The sequence below is a fragment of the Eulemur rufifrons genome, chromosome 10 (genome assembly GCF_041146395.1).
Source record: "Eulemur rufifrons isolate Redbay chromosome 10, OSU_ERuf_1, whole genome shotgun sequence".
Taxonomy (NCBI): domain Eukaryota; kingdom Metazoa; phylum Chordata; class Mammalia; order Primates; family Lemuridae; genus Eulemur; species Eulemur rufifrons.
In genome coordinates, this window is record NC_090992.1 from 407883 (window position 1) to 426047 (window position 18165).

The window sequence follows — 18165 nt, forward strand, 5'->3', positions numbered from 1 at the left end:
AATGTCACAAGTACCTTGTAAATTATAAAACCAACTTCTAGTAACTGGGAAGTAGAGACGGGGGGAAGCAGGAGTTGCTGTAAAAAATGTTTCAGTTATTAGCCTCCCCATTTGCCCTCATAACCAGAAAATTTTGTTTAAGCCTATAAATAACAGGTTTTTTTTCAATAAAATGCTCTTCTGGAAAAAGTATCCCAGCTACAATGTTGGGGAAAGAATCACTTCATTGCGGTGGCCCTGGGTCCTGACGTGTGTCCTGTGTGTGTCGCCGCAGGTTAGCTCCATCCAGAGCCAGATGCAGTCCAAGGGCGGCTACGGCGGCGGGGTGGCGGCCAGCGTGCAGCTGCAGCTCGTGGACACCAAGGCAGGATAGCCCCGGCTCCCGCCAGTGAGTGCCTCGGGGACCAGGACCTCGGGGACGGGGACGGGACCTCAGGGCCAACAAATAGCTGACACCACGGGTCATTGATTCTTGGGGGTTAAAAAAAAAAAAAAAATATATATATATACACACACACACACACACACACACACATATATTTTCTCTTATTTGTTGTTACTTGTAAGCTTACTGGGAAAGTCAGAATTACTTTATTCAGCTAGGTGCAGTTACTGCGTTTTGAATATGAGTTTTAGGTTCTTTATGAAGAACTTTAAATGCTTCAACACATCCGGTTGGGGAGGGGGCTTTGCCTGAGATTCTGGTGATGAGATGCTTATGTTTCCTTTTAAACAAGAGTGAAATTATTATTTTGAGTGAGTATTGATACTGTAGGTAATCTCATGAGTAATGAAGTAATTTTAGAATACTTTGTTTATAAATCTTTCATTATAAACTTTTCAGATTAAAAAAGACTACTTTTAAAAAGGATGAACTCTGAAAGTATAAAAATAATGTGAATTTTTCTTTTGGCTTTATAGGTCATTGTGAATTTCTGTGCTTCCTCTACTATAATTTTTTTTGTCTCGTGATTGTGGTTTATTTTTAATTATAAAAAGAAGTGTGACGGCATCTTGTTCACCCTGTGATTGGTTACTCCGTGCCACGTTCCTGCTCTGAGGAAGACGCCGTCAGACGGGTCCGCCTGTCCGCTGCGGCCTGCGGCCGATGGCTCGTGTGGAATCGACACGCATCTGATCTTCGCATGATTATGTGTTGTGAATGCTAAACCATTTTGCAATTTGTTTCGATTTTAAACGTTTTTCTATGCACCGCCAACCCTCTGCCTTTTATAATTTAATTAGAAAGGAAGGACCTGCTATGATTTGTTAACTTACCACCATTTGTGTGTACTTTGGAAGGAATGAGACCCACAAGCACAATGGTCATTTTTATTTGTTTTTGAAACTTGAGCAGAGTAGATTATCCGCATGCTTTGTGAAGTTGTTCTGATGGGAGCCCAGGGCTGAGGACACTGCTGCTGTTGGAGGCAGAAGGTTCGCTGTGGCACCAGGCACGTCATCTGCACAGAGAAAGGTAACTGGGAGCTTATTTTAGAAGTAGGACTTTTTGGTCTATTTGATTAGAATTGCAGCAAAAGAAAAGCTTGCGTTCATGAGGCATTCATTCTGTTGTAAATGTTCAATGTATTTATTTTGAGAGCAAGGACCTGAGATTGTAACAGGTGTGGTTGTGGTAATACTCTCCTCCAGTCTGATTCTGAGCATCTTCATCTTACTGGCTGTTCGTTCTCGGTGTACTTACTCTTATTTTTAATTTTATATTTAATATCATGGTTTCCAGTAGCAATTTGTTGAACTCCTGGCCTGTACTGTAACTGTAGACGGCCAGAGTCATTGGCCTTTCTGTAGTCTACATCTTTAGGAGGCATGGAGGTTGCCAAGAGCAACCCACTGACCTGGCTACATTGTTGCCAGTGGAAAAAACCACCAGTATGGTGAGTTTTTTTGGTATTGGTGAGAAGCCTTTTGCTCAGGTTCCAGTATATGTTTATCCTCCACAAATTTTGTGTATTCGTATATTTTTGTAAAGGTTTCTTCTCCTCTCTTAGAGTGTAGTGTTAAGCCAGAGTCAGCAGTTTGTGTTCTCATTAAAATGTTGAATTGGACACAGGATTTAAACTACATTTGGTAAGATTAACATTTCATGCTACAAATGGGGCTTACTTGAAAACTAACTTAGAGAGCTACAAAGAATTAGGTAAAGAAAGGAAATACTTTTTACCTTCCTTACCTTAGTCCCAAGTTCTGTGAAACAGGTAACTGAAGAAATGTTAGGTTTATAAAGCACTTCTCCCCCACGTCTTTGGAATTTAATTTAGCCAGTCCGGTGGGGCATTTTGCAACTTTGAATCTTCGTCAGTGTCAATCCCAGAAAGAATCTGTCAAGGGAAGACAGAGAGACTCCTCAAAATAGGAAATTTACAGTTTGTTTACTAAGTTACAAACTTTGATTTACTGTGTGGACGCTGCTGTCATTGTGCTCTGCCACGACGCTGCCGTGTGCAAGCTCTTGAAAAGATTGGATTTTCTTGGCATTATCAGCACTGATGCTATTTAATTTACTTCTGTTTTGACTGTTTAAATTAGTCCGGTTTTTCTATTTGTCATATAACTCCTGGAACTACAATATAGGGAACCATGGTCCCTTTTTCCCAACTCGCAATTCGATTTGATTCTCTTTTCCAATCACTGTCTCTCCCTCTCTCCACGGCAAGCTGGGCCTTCGAGCCTGTGACTGTTCTGCAGCCGCCAGGGAGTCCACAGGCCAGCGGTGCCGGGGACAGTGCCAGAAAATCGCAAACAAAGTTAGGTACTAACCTTGGACATACACTTTTTAGGGAGGAGAGTGTGAAGGGAGGCAGCTTTCCACATTCACAAATGGAATTGCTTGTAAATCTGGGGAGGTCATTTGTTCCCCATAGTAATGTATCTCAGTTTTAAATTGAAGCTAACTAACTAAATAGGATTTTACTACTCAAAATGCATTATACTGTTAATGCTTTGCTGAAACGTATGCTAACAACTGTTAAGGGAAGCCGAACGAAGGATCACTCACGTGGGTTCTGCCTTCTGTAAACGGTACTTTCCACGCCGTGGGCGTGACCTGGTGCCCGTGGGCAGAGCGGGAGCGTTGACGGCAGGGGACACTGGGTCAGCGTTGCCAGGGCAGCAGGATCAGGGGGCCTTGAAAAATACTTTGTGAGCACATTAGCTTTCACTTTTGTTATTAAATTACAGCAGTTTCAATGATAAAGAACAAGTTTGCCTTGATTTTAGTTAAAATGACTTCTGCTCAGCACCCAGAAGATAAAATTGACTTATTTTTATAATATAAGCATACTTTTTTTGTACATTGTGTTCATCCTTGAATAAAGTGAGTTTCAGTGTTGGCTTGTAGATATTAAAAATAAAGTATTGATTTTGATTGAATAAATGTCTTTCTTTCAATCCTGGTTGGTTTTTCCTTTCACTTCAGTTTTTTTCTTTCTATTTATCAGAATTCACTTAGAGCACCTTTTTTGCATTCTCGTATTGTGACCACTATCATGCAAAAGCAATTTTATCACTTAGAGAGGATTTAAATTTCTATAATTGAAATGTTGAACTTCACAATTTAAATTATGAATTAAATGCCCAGTCAGAATGAAACTTAAATGTTTAGAAATAGGTCTTATAAAAAAGCTTCTAAGGTAGGATGAGCGTTACTATTCAGTAGAGAAAAGTAGAAATGAGGCAAAGTTTTAAATATATTAACATTCCATGTCTCTAAGTTTTTGTCTGTCAACCATAAATGATATCTGACTTTTAACAAAGATATCAAATATCTAATTTTCCGTACTGAAGCATCTTGTCCTTACAATATATAGAGGATTTAGATAATTAAAATGAAATACAATTAGGAATTCTATTCCTCATACTAGCCACATTTCAAGTGCTTAATAGCATCATGGAGCTGTCGGAATATTTCCATTATGACAAAGTCTGGGGAGTTTAGAGTTTTCTCCCCAAATGGTTGAGGATCGTGGTCCCCACAGAGGGTGATTTTGCTCTCCAGGGGACATTCGGCAACGTCACAGGGCATTTTTGGTTGTCAGACAGGATCTGGGGAGTGGAGCCTGGGGTGCTGCTAAACATCCTGTGATGCCCAGGACAGTCCCCAAAACACAGGCTGACTTGGTCTAAAATGTCATCGTGCCACAGCTGGCCCTGGTTTCAGACAAAGGTCTGAACGTCTGTGCACTCACCAGAGATGCCGGCTGCGGTCACCACACGCGTGGGGCAGTCAGGTGTAGCTGTAGCCTGAGAATTGTCACATAGCATTCTAAAAATAGAAAAGCCATTAAGAAAAATATTAGAGTGTTTGAAAAAGGTTTGGTAACTTTTGTCCTCATGTCCAAAGACTCTAAAAGGAAATTGGCCTAAAATGAAGTTTTTTGCAAAGTCAAATTCTGACAATCCAACAAGACACGCCAATTATGAAGAAGGTATCTGCAGATACTGATTTTGGTATATCAGGAGCTCTACTCTGAGCTCATGTTTTAAAAGGACATGCATAGCATGTAGAAAGGTAACCACTAAAAGTAAGACAGATCTATACAAAATACCAAAGACATAGTCTGGGAATTGCTAAAACTTGTGAAAATGTAAAAATTGGTGTAGACAAGGAAATTCTATGCCCTCTGCTTAAAGTAACTATTAGCAGACTTGAAAGTAATTGAGATTTTACCTTGTATTAATACTTATTTTCTCCATCCGGAATGGTCCAGTAAGAGAATTGAAATCATTAAATGACTCATCTTAATCTGTTTATATTTTGGTGTTTTTATGCTGTTTCCCAGACTATGAGGGGTTGTTTTTAATACTTTCTCCCATATACATGTGACCTCTAGGCTCATCTTGACCCCTACACCCTCATCCTCTCAGTGCTTCTCATCCTAACAGTTTCCTATCTGGCTGCCGCTGATGCCCAGAAGAAAATCTTTGTGTTTTCTGAGGAAGAAAATTACTCCCTGAATAAGAAGGCCCCCCAGTGTGTGGTCTGGGACACTGTAAGTAAGTGCTCCCAGTGATGACCCTGGTGTTGGAGAACGTTGACTTTCACATCATTGAATGGTATTAGTATCAGCAGAAAAGTAAAAATGCTTCACTGTGGCCCCTAAAGTTTCTCTCTGTAAATGCAAGCTCTAGAGTTCAGTCCTGGGCTCCCTCGCTTTGGACAGGCAAGTGCCACTGAGGGGAAAGACTCTACACATTGGGTTTTTGTTTTTGTTTTTCTCCTTTAAAGGGGCAGCAAGGAAGACACTTTTTTTAAAACCCTCAGAACCTCACCCGGTTACCTTTTCCTCAGGTCACCAAGTTTTCTACACATGCTCATCCTTTGTATGTCAGTGTGCTGGCAACGTGCGCCCTGGCTGAGTCCCTGCCTCCCCCCAGCTCCGTGTCACCCTCCGAGGGCGGCATCCTCCGTTAGCTGCTGTTTCAAACACTTCGCAGAAATACTGCGAAGGAGGCAGCAGTCCCTCTCCTGCTTTCTCTGGCAAAGCCATCCAGCTTCTCAATTCCAAATGGGGTGATTTCAAGTTGAACCTCTTTCCAACGTCCCATAATGTCCACTTTGTACCCTTACCATTTCCCACAAGTCTGTTGCTTCTGCTCACCTGAGGTGCTCGCTGCTGGGACGGGTCCAGGAGACACGAGACGGGACTGTCCTGGGTGGGTGCGGCCACAGTGTCAGCACCAGCCGCTGCTGCAAACCAGAGAGGCAGGAGGCGTCCTTGGCCCTCCCTCCCTCCCTCGCGCTTTTGAAGCTGATACTCTTGAAGAAAACTAGTGTGATCAGGTAGACGTTTTAGAAACAAATCATCCTGGCAAGTAATGAGGGAAGAAAAGGTCAAGGAAACGGAGGGTTCCGGTGTCCAACCTACGATTAACAGTTCTACAAAAGAAAGCAAGAAAAATGCTCTAAGGAGGAGAAAGATAGCAAAGAAGAATCTCTTCATTTTGAAACTTAAAAATTGTTTTCGCATTTATACTTTCTCCACAGCCCTCCATGGACCGTGTGTTCTCAAGACTCTGTGTTCAGCTCTGGGAAATCACGTTATTTCTGATTATTCCCTCATCTGAGGATTCCCAGATTTCTGAGCAGCAGCTCTGTGGTCTGCACTGTGGGGGGGCTCAAACTGGCGGGAGAAATGTTGAACTAGGGTTCTACCCACAGCCAACTCCCAATCACGTGAGATGGCGGAATACATTCGATCAGACCAGCAGGGAATCAAAACGTTCCTTTCCACACCCTTCCTGAAGACTCTCAAGGGTGTTTTCTGCAAGAACAAACAGGAAAATGTCCAGTAACATGATGCGATCGGGTTCCGGGTCCGAGGCAGACCTCGAAGGCATTCTGTCCACATCAGAACAGTGGAAGGTTTTGGAAAAACTGTTCACAGAAGCATGATTAAACGGACGCTATTTAACAGGGATAGTCACGAATTAAAACATTTTTCACTGGACACACGTGCCCATGTCACAGTGGTGAACAAAACCGGTGCCGTGACCCTCCAGGAGCTTCTGTTCCCGGGCTGGGGGTGCAGAGAGACAGGCGTGAAGTCGGTAAGCGAGGGCTGTAAAGGATTGGAAAATGTTAACCGTCCGGACCAAGCTGGGGGCGCAGGAGAGTCGCAGTGGGAAATCTCACCTTGCTCGGACGGCGATGTTGAAACTGAGAAGACGTTAGTCACGTGGAGAAGAACACGTTTCACCGGAACAGACGAGGAAGACAGTTCCGTATCGGTTGTAGAAGCCAAAAACACCCAAACATGCGGCTGTGAGCAATGACAGGTGTGCCCCAAGTGCCTAGGGCGGCGCTGGCCCTGCGGGAGGCGTCCCGGAAGCACGTTCGGAGTGAAACAAGAAATGCCATCCCAGAGGCACAGTTTTAGTGACGACTGCATTTCATTAAAGTCTTGTACAGTGAATTATAAGTACAATATGTAAATACCTCTTTAAGTGACAGCGTGAAAGACTAGTTGCAAAACAACATGCGTTTTCGAAAGCGATTCCGAGGACAGCACGGGGTCAAAGAAACGGGACCCAGTGTTAACCTCCTTTATGTCCATATTCAGCACTCATGAATTATTTCTGTATGTGCTAAAAATACGTAAATTTCTAACAAATGAGACATTTAAATGTAAAACTGTAACAAGACCTGGAAGAAGGATGGACACTAAGTCTACCACGTGCCCTGCCTTTGGCTGCGCACAATGACCTGTATGAGTGTCTGCGTCCCTCAGCCCTGAGGGAGCGACCTCGTGTTACCGGGAAGTGGGAGTGGGCCCTGGGAAGTGCATACGGAGACTTTTGTCATTTCATGCCATTCTCTGAGGTTTGGATTTCATTCTCTTCTACTAATTTCATAATAGTAATATAAAACAAATAATATTTTAAAAAAGAAAGAGGGGTGATTGCAGAAAGATGGCAGATTAGAGAGCTCCGGGCCCTCGTTCCCCAAGGACAACACTTAATAGATAACATTTGGACCCAAACAGCTTTGTGAAAATCCTATTATAGAAACCAATGAAGAAGCACCAAGAAGTGAAAATGCCTCAACAAGGAAAAGTCAGACAAAATTACAGAGAATTCTGTGGCGTTTTGCTGACCCGAGCTCCACCCCTTCTCTGGCACAGGACGCCTGGCTCTCTCCTTTGCGATGTTTGCCCTCAAAACTCAGCCTCCAGGCTCTGAGGCGGCTGTGACAGCCACGTGGCCAGGTCACACAGCCAGGTCCCTGTGGTCGGAACGGGGCCTCAGCCAGCGTCAGCTCCGCGCCACGAGCCTGCAAGTAACTCGTGTCCTCACCTTCGAGTCTGTCCGAGGAGGCCTTGGACACTGGGGGGCACAGACAAGCCACCGTCACCAAGCCCTGTGCAAACTCCTGACCCATAAATAAGCACAATAAATGGTTGTTTCCTGCCACTAAATTGTGGGTTGATTTGTTAGTCATAGTGACTGGGACAACATATTAACAGAATAAAGGAGGGGAAAAAACCCAAAATTACCTCAATAGATGCAGAAAAAGCATTTAATAGTTCCACACCTATTCATGATTAAAAAGTTTTAGCAAACTAGGAATAGAAGGGAACTTTCTTAATCTGACAAGAGTTAATACATAAAATTTACAGCAAGCAGAGTATTTACTGGTGAAATTTTGACAGTTTTTCGCTATCACCACTTCTATTCAACACTATATTGAAAGTTGTAGCCAACAGAAAAATAACAGGTCTAAGAATTAAAAAGGAAGAAATACAACTATCTTTAGCTGCACGTTACATGTGTGTATAGGAAATCTAAAATATTAGGATTAAGTGGGTTTGATAAGGCTCCTGGATGCTAGATTAACATTAAAAATCAATTTTATTTATATTAATATTTGCCAATAAATTAAAAACTGAAATTTTAAAAGCTACTATTTATAATAGCATTGAATAGATCAAACACTTAAAAATGAATCTTACATAAAAAGTATGAAAGGCCTTAAACCAAAACAATAAAACAAAGCAATACAAAATTTAAATAAATGAAGGAATATACCAGGTTTACAGATTAGAGGACTAAACTTCATGAAGATGTCAATTTCCTTCAAATTGATATATAAATTCTAGAAAATCCCAATCAAAATTGCAACTGTTTGTGTTGTTTATGTGTAGTTGTGCATGTCTGTAAGTTGGTTAGCTGGTTGTATAACTTATTTGGAAATGAATGATATAAAAGACTATCAGAAAAGCAGCACAGGGGTCAGAGGACTGTCTGGCTCAGAGATCAGTATGTATTATAATACTAGAGCAATTAAGACAGGGTGGTGGCCGGGCGCGGTGGCTCACGCCTGTAATCCCAGCACTCTGGGAGGCCGAGGCGGGAGGATCGCTCGAGGTCAGGAGTTCGAGACCAGCCTGGGCAAGAGCGAGACCCCGTCTCTACTGAAAATAGAAAGAAATGCGAAGCACAAAACCTGACTCCTACCTCACAGTACACACAGAAATCTGCTCCAGCTGTGTTCAGTGCTAAATATAAAAGGCAAAGCATTTCGGTATTTAAAAGGTAATACACAACACATTCACGACCTTGGGGACAGACTTCTAAAATAAAACACACAAAAAAACACTATCCATAAAGGAAAAAATAAATCTCTCCAGTTAAGAACTTCTGTTCAGAGGAGACACAGTTAAGTGTAGGACAGAGCCAGCCCGAGGGGCAGGGGACGTTGGCCACAGGCGTGACTGACAAAGGCGTCCCATCCAGAACATGGAAGGAACACCTACTAACAATGAGGAAAACACACTTAAAAAGGCATTTCCTAAAAGAAATCAGATGGTTCATACGAGTATGAAAAGTTCAGCCGCACTAATAATCGGGGAAATGGAAACTAAAACCGCAACGAAACATCCTTACAGCGCGAAACACCCGCCGGTCAGGGGGAACAGTCGGGTTTCCGGTGTGGGGACCGACCGGCTGTTCCGCGTGTTCCCCGCTCGCCACGCCCGTCCGGACTGGGCCGTTTGTATTTCCCGGCGCGTTTCCCGCGGGCTCCGGGGCCCGCGCCCGCATGCGCAGACCGAGCCACGAGCCGCCCGCGCCCCGGTCCGCGCCCCTGCCGGGATCGGGACCTCCGACTCCTCTCGTCCCCTCCGTGAAGGACGGTCCCCGCAAACCCGCCACCGTCACCCCCCGCCCCCGCCTGAGACGAGGACCCCGAGTCACCTCGTCCCACGGCGCCGCCTGGTGGTCGCAGCGCGCGCTCGCCGCAGCCCCGCCGGCCCCCGCTGCCCGCAGGGTCTCCGCCCAGTTCGCCCCGGGGTCAAGTGCAAACCCACAGCGCGTCCCTCCTGCGACCGCGTCCCTCCTGCGACCGCGTCCCTCCTGCGACCGCGTCCCTCCTGCGACCGCGTCCCTCCTGCGACCGCGTCCCTCCTGCGACCGCGTCCCTCCTGCGACCGCGTCCCTCCTGCGACCGCGTCCCTCCTGCGACCGCGTCCCTCCTGCGACCGCGTCCCTCCTGCGACCGCGTCCCTCCTGCGACCGCGTCCCTCCTGCGACCGGCAGCTCGCCACGTGCTCGCTGGACAACGGTCCCTTCACGAAGTGCTGCTTTACGGTTTCTGCCCGTTTTTCTGCTGAGTATTATCCCCTCTCGGTCACAGAAGCACTTTATATGCGCCAGATTCCGTCCTTGGAAGGGGATATGAATTAAAAATATATTTTCCAACTCTATGGCCTCTTTGTTCTTATAAACAGTATTTTTTGGTGAATATATTTTTAATTTTAATATAGTCAAATATATCAACCATTTCTTTTAGAGTTAGTGTTTTCTTGTATCTTATTTGAGAAATACTTACCACGCCTGAGATTTCGTTACGTAATTTCCGTGTTATTTCTTCTGTCAGTGTTTGGTAGAAATTACAGGTAAAGCTATCCAGGGCTGGAATTTTCTTTGTGGAAAAGCTTTTAAATTACAGATTCAATTTAATAGTTAGCGGACCACTAAATTTTCTTTCTTGTTACGGTCCTGGTAAGCTATGTTTGCTCTATAAATCTGCTCATCTCATCTACATTTCAAACTATCTTAATCATAATGATTCTTTTCATTCCTGACGTTGGTTAGTTCTGGCATTTTTATTTTTACTTGATAATTCACACCAAGAGTTCACTGCCCATTTTGTCTTTTCAAAGAATCAATTTATTGCTTTAATCTTTCTTTGCAACTTATATATTTCATTAATTTCTTTTCTTTTTTTTTTTTTTTTTTTGAGACAGAGTCTCACTCTGTTGCCCAGGCTAGAGTGAGTGCCGTGGCGTCAGCCTAGCTCACAGCAACCTCAAACTCCTGAGCTCAAGGGATCCTCCTGTCTCAGCCTCCCGAGTAGTTGGGACTACAGGCATGCACCACCATGCCCGGCTAATTTTTTTCTATATATATTTTTAGCTGTCCATATAATTTCTTTCTATTTTTAGTAGAGATGGGGTCTCGCTCTTGCTCAGGCTGGTCTCGAACTCCTGAGCTCAAACGATCCGCCCACCTCGGCCTCCCAGAGTGCTAGGATTACAGGCGTGAGCCACCGCGCCTGGCCTATTTCATTAATTTCTGTTCTTAACTTTTTTTTTACTTCCTTCCATTAGTTTGGATTAATTTGCTGTTATTCTGGTTTCTTGAGAAGAATGCTTAATTTTTAGGCTTTCTTCTTTTCTAATATTTGCACCTAAAGCTATAAACTTCCCTGTAAGTATGGTTTTAATTATATCCCAAAGATTTTCATATTCATGTTTGCATTTTGATTCAGTTCAAAATAATTTCTACTTTCCACTGTTAGAGGTGTATTTCTTTTTTTTTTTTTTTTTTGAGACAGAGTCTCACTTTGTTGCCCAGGCTAGAGTGAGTGCTGTGGCGTCAGCCTAGCTCACAGCAACCTCAAACTCCTGGGCTCAAGCGATCCTCCTGTCTCAGCCTCCCAAGTAGCTGGGACTACAGGCATGCACCACCATGCCCGGCTAATTTTTTCTATATATATTTTAGTTGGCCAGATAATTTCTTTCTATTTTTAGTAGAGACGGGGTCTCACTCTTGCTCAGGCTGGTCTCGAACTCCTGACCTTGAGCGATCCACCCGCCTCGGCCTCCCAGAGTGCTAGGATTACAGGCGTGAGCCACCACGCCCGGCCGAGGTGTATTTCTTAACTTCCAAATTTATGCTATTAATTTAGTTCTGCCGTAGTAAGAGAACCTTCCTATTATTTGACAGTTTCTTTATGGCTTAACATATAGTCAATTTTGATAAATGCTCCATCTTCACCTGAAAATAACGTATATTTTGTAGTTGTTGGTACAGTGTTCTATATAGGCCCATGAGATTGAGTTTATTAATTGTGTTGTTCTAATCTCCTGTATCCTCACTGATGAGGAGGGGGTGTCTGATTTTATCGTTTGCTGAGACAGCTGCATCACAATTCTGCGTATGGATGTGAGCCCTTGGTCAAGATGGAATACCTGCCGCTTCACCCTCCTGCCTGAAGCAACTAAAAAACTGGACAAAATACATAAAACAACGCCACTGAAGACACTGGGCATCTAAGAAGAGTAACTGTTGAGAGAACAAGAAACAAAAAGAGGTGAGCTCTTTCTATGGAGACATTTTAACATTAATACCAAACTTTGACAAGAATAGAAAATTATACACCATTTCTCTCTTGAACACAGATGCAAAAATCCTAAATAAATTATTGCAAAATAAATTTAGAGATATATAGAAATAATAATGTAACTAAGTACAGTTTATATTAGTAATATGCAGGGTGAGGTGGGGTCAACACCATGAAATTTATCAGTTAACTCACCAGACTAACACATAAGTGAAAAATAATTTGATCATCTCAATAGATTCAAGAAAAGCATTTGACAAAATTCAACACCAGAAATCCTCTTAGCAAACTATTAATATAAATAAAAGGGAACTTCCTTAAACTCATAAATACCATAAAAATCCTATAGCAATCACCAGGCTCACTGGTGACCTTTGAATGCGTTCCCTCCCTGAGATCAGGAACAAAGAAAGGAATCCCACTCTGACCACATCTGCTCAACACTGGGCTGGATATTCCGGCCAGTGTGGTGAGAACAGAAATATAAATGCAAAACGACTGGAAATAAATAAAAGTCACATGAACAGAAGATACGAGCATGCAAAACATTCCAAAATAATTCACAAATTGTTAGCATTCATGCATGAATTGATAAAGGTTGCTAGAAACAGGTCATTATAAAAATCAATTGTATTTCAATACTGTAGCAACAAATAGTCAACAAAAGACCTAAATAGACACTTCACAAAAGAGAGTATCCAAATGGCCAGCAAGTATTTGAAAAGATGCTTAGCACTATTAGTCATTATTGAAATTGAAATTAAAACCACAGTAAGATACCAGTATACACTTACCAGAATGTCTGAAATGAGAGAAATATTAGGCTGACTAGCTGTAGAGGAGGGTTCTGAGACAGCGGGTTCCTCCCTTAGCTTTATTAAATTTTGGGGGGTGGGGAGTTAAAGGAAGGTTCCTGAGCTGTTTCTGGACTACCGCATCCCGTAACTACAGGGACTGGGTCCCCAAAATAAGACAAATAGAGTAACTTGTACTCGTTTCCTGCTATAACAAATTACAACAAATTTATTACCTCATAGTTCTGAAGGCCAGAAATCCAAATCGAGGTGCTGGCAGGGCATGCTTCCTCTGGAGGCTCTGGGAGGGAATCCTGGTCTCGCCTCTCCCGCTCCTGGTGGCTGTCAGCACAGGCTGCACGACCTGTGGCTACATTTCTCTCTGCCGTCTTCACACGGCCGGCCTCTTTTCTGGGCCTGCGGTGTCTTCCTCTGCGTCTCTCCTGTAAGGACACTTGGGATGGTGTTTAGGCCCCACTCAGATAACCTGAAGTAATCGCATCTCAAGATGTTTAGTTTAATTACATCTGCAAACATCCTTCTCCCATATAAAGTAACATTTACACGTTCCAGGGATTAGGGTTTGATATTTTCATTTAGTTGTTATTCAACCTACTACATTTGTATTTAATACATTTCCTAACTTAAAAAGCGAGCTAGTGAGACTGGAAAGATGGTGGTCAGGGGAGGAATGGCCTGGGAGAACCTGGTGTGTGTCAGGAGGTGAACCGGGGCAGGGGAGAAGCCTTAGCTGTCACGCAGTGACATGCACTGGTACAGCTACTGGGAGACTTACAAAGGGCTGGCGAAGCAGAATTTCCTTCTTTGCCCGGCGCCTGGGATCTGATCCCAAAAGCAAAGGCTGTATCTGCACTTACGGCCCAAGGGAGTGGGCACTATGACCCAGCTCGCTGTCCATTCAATACCTATTCGTTCCATCTTCACTGAAAGAACCCTAGTTTTGTTAGGAACCTCAACTGCTCAGATACAACAGATCATTTCCACGATTCCCACACAGCTGCCATCACACAACACAGTTCTGACTAACGGGTGTAAGCAGAAATATGCAAGTGGAACTTCTGGAAAAGCTTGTGTTTTGCTAATAAAAAGGGACACACATTCGCACCTTTTCTCCTAAGCCATTCCTTCTCCTTCCTTCCTGCAACGCTGAGGTGACGCCCTGAGATGTAAATGTTGAGTCCTGACACCATTGTGAAGTTACTGTATCAGCCCTGGACAGCTGGCTCCTCAACTTTTCTGTTACAAGAAGAAAGAAAAAAAAAAAAACAAGCCCTAGTGGAGTTTCAGCCACTGTTATTTGGTTTGCAATCAAACACGATCTTTTTAACCTAAACAACAGCTAAGTGTTTCACAGATTCTATAGGATCAGTAAGTACACCCCTCCAATTTCTCTGGATACTTAAAAGATAAGGCTTTCACACCCGTGAATCGGAAACGGGTGTAGTTATTCCAGCTGTTCCAAGCATTCACAAGAAAGTGCAGGGAAGGTTAATGTAGATTCTTTATTGATTCCACCAATGTATTAGTAGATATGATAATAATAAATGGTACTTTTACATCCTTTTAACCAAAAATATAACAAATATTTACACTCAGTAAAAATACAAAAAGCATACAGAGGCATTGTCTTTCTAAAAGACGTAAGTTTAAGAGGTATCAAAAAATACGAGACAGACATTGCTTGTTACAGGGTACGTTACAATCAATGAATTGTGCAGTATAATTGCTATTTGATGATTACAACTGTGCAGTTTTGCTTTTGTCTTTTGCTGATAAGCTTAGATGTTTCAATTTTAAAAGATCAACTGTATTCTGTGTATCAAAAATAAAGAAGCCTTAAAAATGCACAACAAAGGCTGAAGATGAACTGGGGGTTCAAGTTTAAATTTGAAAATGTACTGTGATACTTTTCTGAAGATTTATCCCTTTTTTCTAGCCTTTAAGGTAATGCTAAAAGAACACATACACTTTAACAAGACATTTTTTTTTAAAGAAACTTAGAATATCACTCATTGTTTTGACTACACTGGGAAACTTCTCCTCCCGTTTCTGTAGGGGAAAGACTGCTCTGTGAACTCCGGCTCGTCAGAAACCCCTGCGGTCACCATCATTCCCAACCCGGGACGGATCCTCAAGGAGGTGACGTAAATGACGATGATGTGACTCGTCACCCTCACGGAATTCATTAAAGACTTTTTCTCCCCAAAGATCAAACTGAGAGTCATCATGTGGAGCAAATGAGAATCTATTAACCATAATAAACTTTTATGGAAGCATGTATTAAATTTACTAATTCTCCAAATCTTTTCTTATGGAGAGATGTGTTCAAACTTCCTATTTGGCAAAAGTTTTGCATTGAGGGTTTACTCATTCAATAATCTTGGCAGACGCAGAGTTGTGGTGGGGACAGAGGGCACTCGTCTCTTCGTCAAAATTATAAATTTATAAAATAAAAACAAAACAAATGGGGATTTGGAATTGGAGCAAATACAGGTTAAGGCTTCCCTTTTTCTAGTCATATGACAAACCAAGAGAAGGCAGCAATGTACCCTAAATTAAAATATGAAAATCAAAACCTCATGATTTTTTACGGGATACATACATATCAAACCACAAAGCATTTGGCTTTAGTTCCTGATCAATGTGATCAGCTGGTCCAAACACTCAGGTAAAGCCAGATAAAGCAAAGGCAGCTACAAGGTGCAAGTCCAAAACCACAGGCCTCAACTCTCTGTGCAAGACATTATTTACAGTTTTTACACCATTAAGGGCAAAGACAGGTAAGGCTTCCATTTGGTTTGAAAGACCTGCTAAATAAAGACACTGTGCAAACAGCACGTTTTTCTGGAGTAATGAATATAAAATGGTGACAACAGACACCCAAACTTGATGAAAAGGTAGTTACAGCAAAAATATCTTTCACTTTGTTTTGCTGTGGACGTAAAAACAACATGATGTAAATTAGTGAAGAAAAGAATCTGTAATCGGACGACCACTGGTTTATAAGCAGAGTCACTTCAGTGTGACTCTCAAACCAGGATTTGGGGTTCAGGCTGTTTCCACCTCACAGGACCAAGAAAGCTATGGGATCACTCAGACTCATTCTAACACCCTGGGTCAATTTCTAAGGCTTAAACTTTAGACAAATGTTTTTTCCCCAGGGGAATTTGTCAGACATGCTCTTTTTCCTAAAATGAAGAGACAATCTTGATGAGCAAGATGAACCACTACCATTTACTACTTGAAACTGATTTACGATTTTAAAATGAAGGGGACAGGCAGGAAGACAGAGAAAGGGAGGAGTCAGCTAGGAAAGAGCAAACTCTGACGCAGGAAGTCACAGACCAACTCCATCTACCTGGACACTTGCGGACAACCATTCAGAAGTAAACCCTTTTTGGCTCCAAGTTGATCTGGGCAGTGAACATTAATGGCTTTGGCTTTTTCTTTTTTTGGTAATCACAGAACTTTATTAAAATCTCTCTTGCCTTTACGCTAAAAAACAAATGAAAAAATTTTAAACTTAATATACGGAAAAACATTATATTTCATTTGTAAAAATGTGAAAAAATCTACCTCTTCAGTAAACAGCCACTGAAGTTTTAATTACTTAAATTAAGAGGGCCATGCCCAAGAGGACGGAAAGGTATGTCCTCTTAAGGACTAAACTGAGAGCCAAGAGACAATCATTCCCATAATTCTCAAACCGCACAACTGCACTGCGGGCAGCCGAGAGCCGCGGGGCTCGCCGAGCCTGGACGCAGCCTGGTGCTCTGAGAGGCGGGTGCGCTGCACAACACTGCGTGGGGTCGCCTTCGCCTTCGTGAGTGCCACGCCCACGATTAAACAGAACTCATACTTGAGTTGTGAGAAATTTTAGTTTTCAGTTTCTACAGTGTAGAACTCTCTAGAACCCATGCTTTATTTATTGGATTTATACTTGTAGTTATAATGCAGCATAACTATTACTTCGGAAAGAATCTGTATACATGTCATTTAACATCAAAATTTCATTCTTTGGAAATCGGGTTCTGAGCCTCTCCCTCCACCCCCCCTTCCCAAAGGACAAGGAAGTCCGTGCAGCCGCACTGGCCTCCCACACCCACGGCACGACCGGCGGGTCCCTGACGCCTCGGCTGCAGAGGGCTCCTGCTCCAGCACACCGAGACCCGGCCTTGCTCTGGGGCCGCAGATCAAGCTGCGTCTCTGTACAGACTGAGCACATGGTCTCTGCAAAGATGACTTCTGTTTGGACAGAGCAGAGACAGTTTTATGTCCTCAAACATGAATATCAGCTGACAAGGGTTCCCAAACACAAACAAAACCACAACACTTCAAATAATAAGTTACTTTTCAAACACACAAGAATATCCTTGGTATTGGCAGACGTTCTGAATTTGTCCTTTAGCCCAAGCTGTGGCTTGGAAACAATGCCCTGTCTTCACAATCACGTGTTAAAGGGAAATCTACAGTGATGTACATGGAGATGACTGTAACTGCGGTCCCAGCGCAGGTCAGCGTGCCCTGCGGAGGCTGGGACTCGGGCGCAGCATCGCAGCTGCGGGCCTGCTCACGGCAGGAACCGCACGGAAGGCAGCAGGACTCGGCCGTCTCCCTGCTCAGAGAGCAGGTCAGGGAACCCCTGGGCGGCCGCGGCGGCGGCGGCGGCGGCAGCAGCAACGCAGTGTCTCTCGGCAACAGCCTGCAGGGTCGCCAGGGGCTCTGCCCACGCCTCCGTGACTCAGTAGTCTCCAAATGGGTCATCCGAAAGCTAGACTGCTGAAACTTGTTCACTTTCTGAAAATAATAAAAACACAATTAACTGGCAGATCAGCATGTTAATGAAGACCAACTAATAATTTAGTTATCTGTTTAAAAAATTAGTCAATTTCAACAAGGAAATCCTCTCAAACGTTGCATCAAGGCCCCGATTTTATCGAACTGACATTTATGATTTCTGACCACATTGAAGGTTGACAACAGACTGAAATTTCATAAATGTTCTTAATCACTTTCTTACTCTCTTGCTTAAAAGGGTAAAACTTCATCCACTTTTAATAAAGCAAACCATTTTTCAAACTATTGGCACATACAAAGTCAGTCAAGAGTTTTGCTACTAAGGGGACTGTGTCAACAGTATCATTTCAGATAAGTGAAATGCAGTTTCCAGTTTCCGTGCTTTAGGTATAAGACACAACTCCACTG

At 43.1% G+C, this 18165-nt stretch overlaps 2 protein-coding genes and 1 long non-coding RNA gene across 12 annotated transcripts in view; 1 reads left to right on the forward strand and 2 right to left on the reverse strand.

Annotated features, from left to right (window-relative positions):
* The window catches only part of CDC42SE2 (CDC42 small effector 2), a 72899-nt gene extending 71268 nt beyond the window's left edge, over positions 1-1631 (forward strand). For all 7 annotated transcript variants that reach the window (XM_069484022.1, XM_069484016.1, XM_069484015.1 and 4 more), the window contains 2 exons: positions 275-388; positions 922-1631. In XM_069484022.1, coding sequence (XP_069340123.1) covers positions 275-373 — 99 coding nt within the window. In that variant the 3' untranslated portion in view covers positions 374-388; positions 922-1631. The remainder of the gene's footprint in view (positions 1-274; positions 389-921) is intronic.
* Positions 1632-4154: 2523 nt separating this feature from the next.
* Positions 4155-6888, reverse strand: LOC138393016 (uncharacterized). The gene is made up of 3 exons (XR_011235107.1): positions 6656-6888; positions 5622-5899; positions 4155-4285 (listed from the first exon to the last, which is right to left on the reverse strand). It is a non-coding gene; the product is annotated as an uncharacterized lncRNA (long non-coding RNA).
* Positions 6889-16809: 9921 nt separating this feature from the next.
* RAPGEF6 (Rap guanine nucleotide exchange factor 6) overlaps positions 16810-18165 on the reverse strand; it is a 169134-nt gene continuing 167778 nt past the window's right edge. For all 4 annotated transcript variants that reach the window (XM_069483583.1, XM_069483584.1, XM_069483581.1 and 1 more), the window contains one exon: positions 16810-17757. In XM_069483583.1, coding sequence (XP_069339684.1) covers positions 17732-17757 — 26 coding nt within the window. In that variant the 3' untranslated portion in view covers positions 16810-17731. The remainder of the gene's footprint in view (positions 17758-18165) is intronic.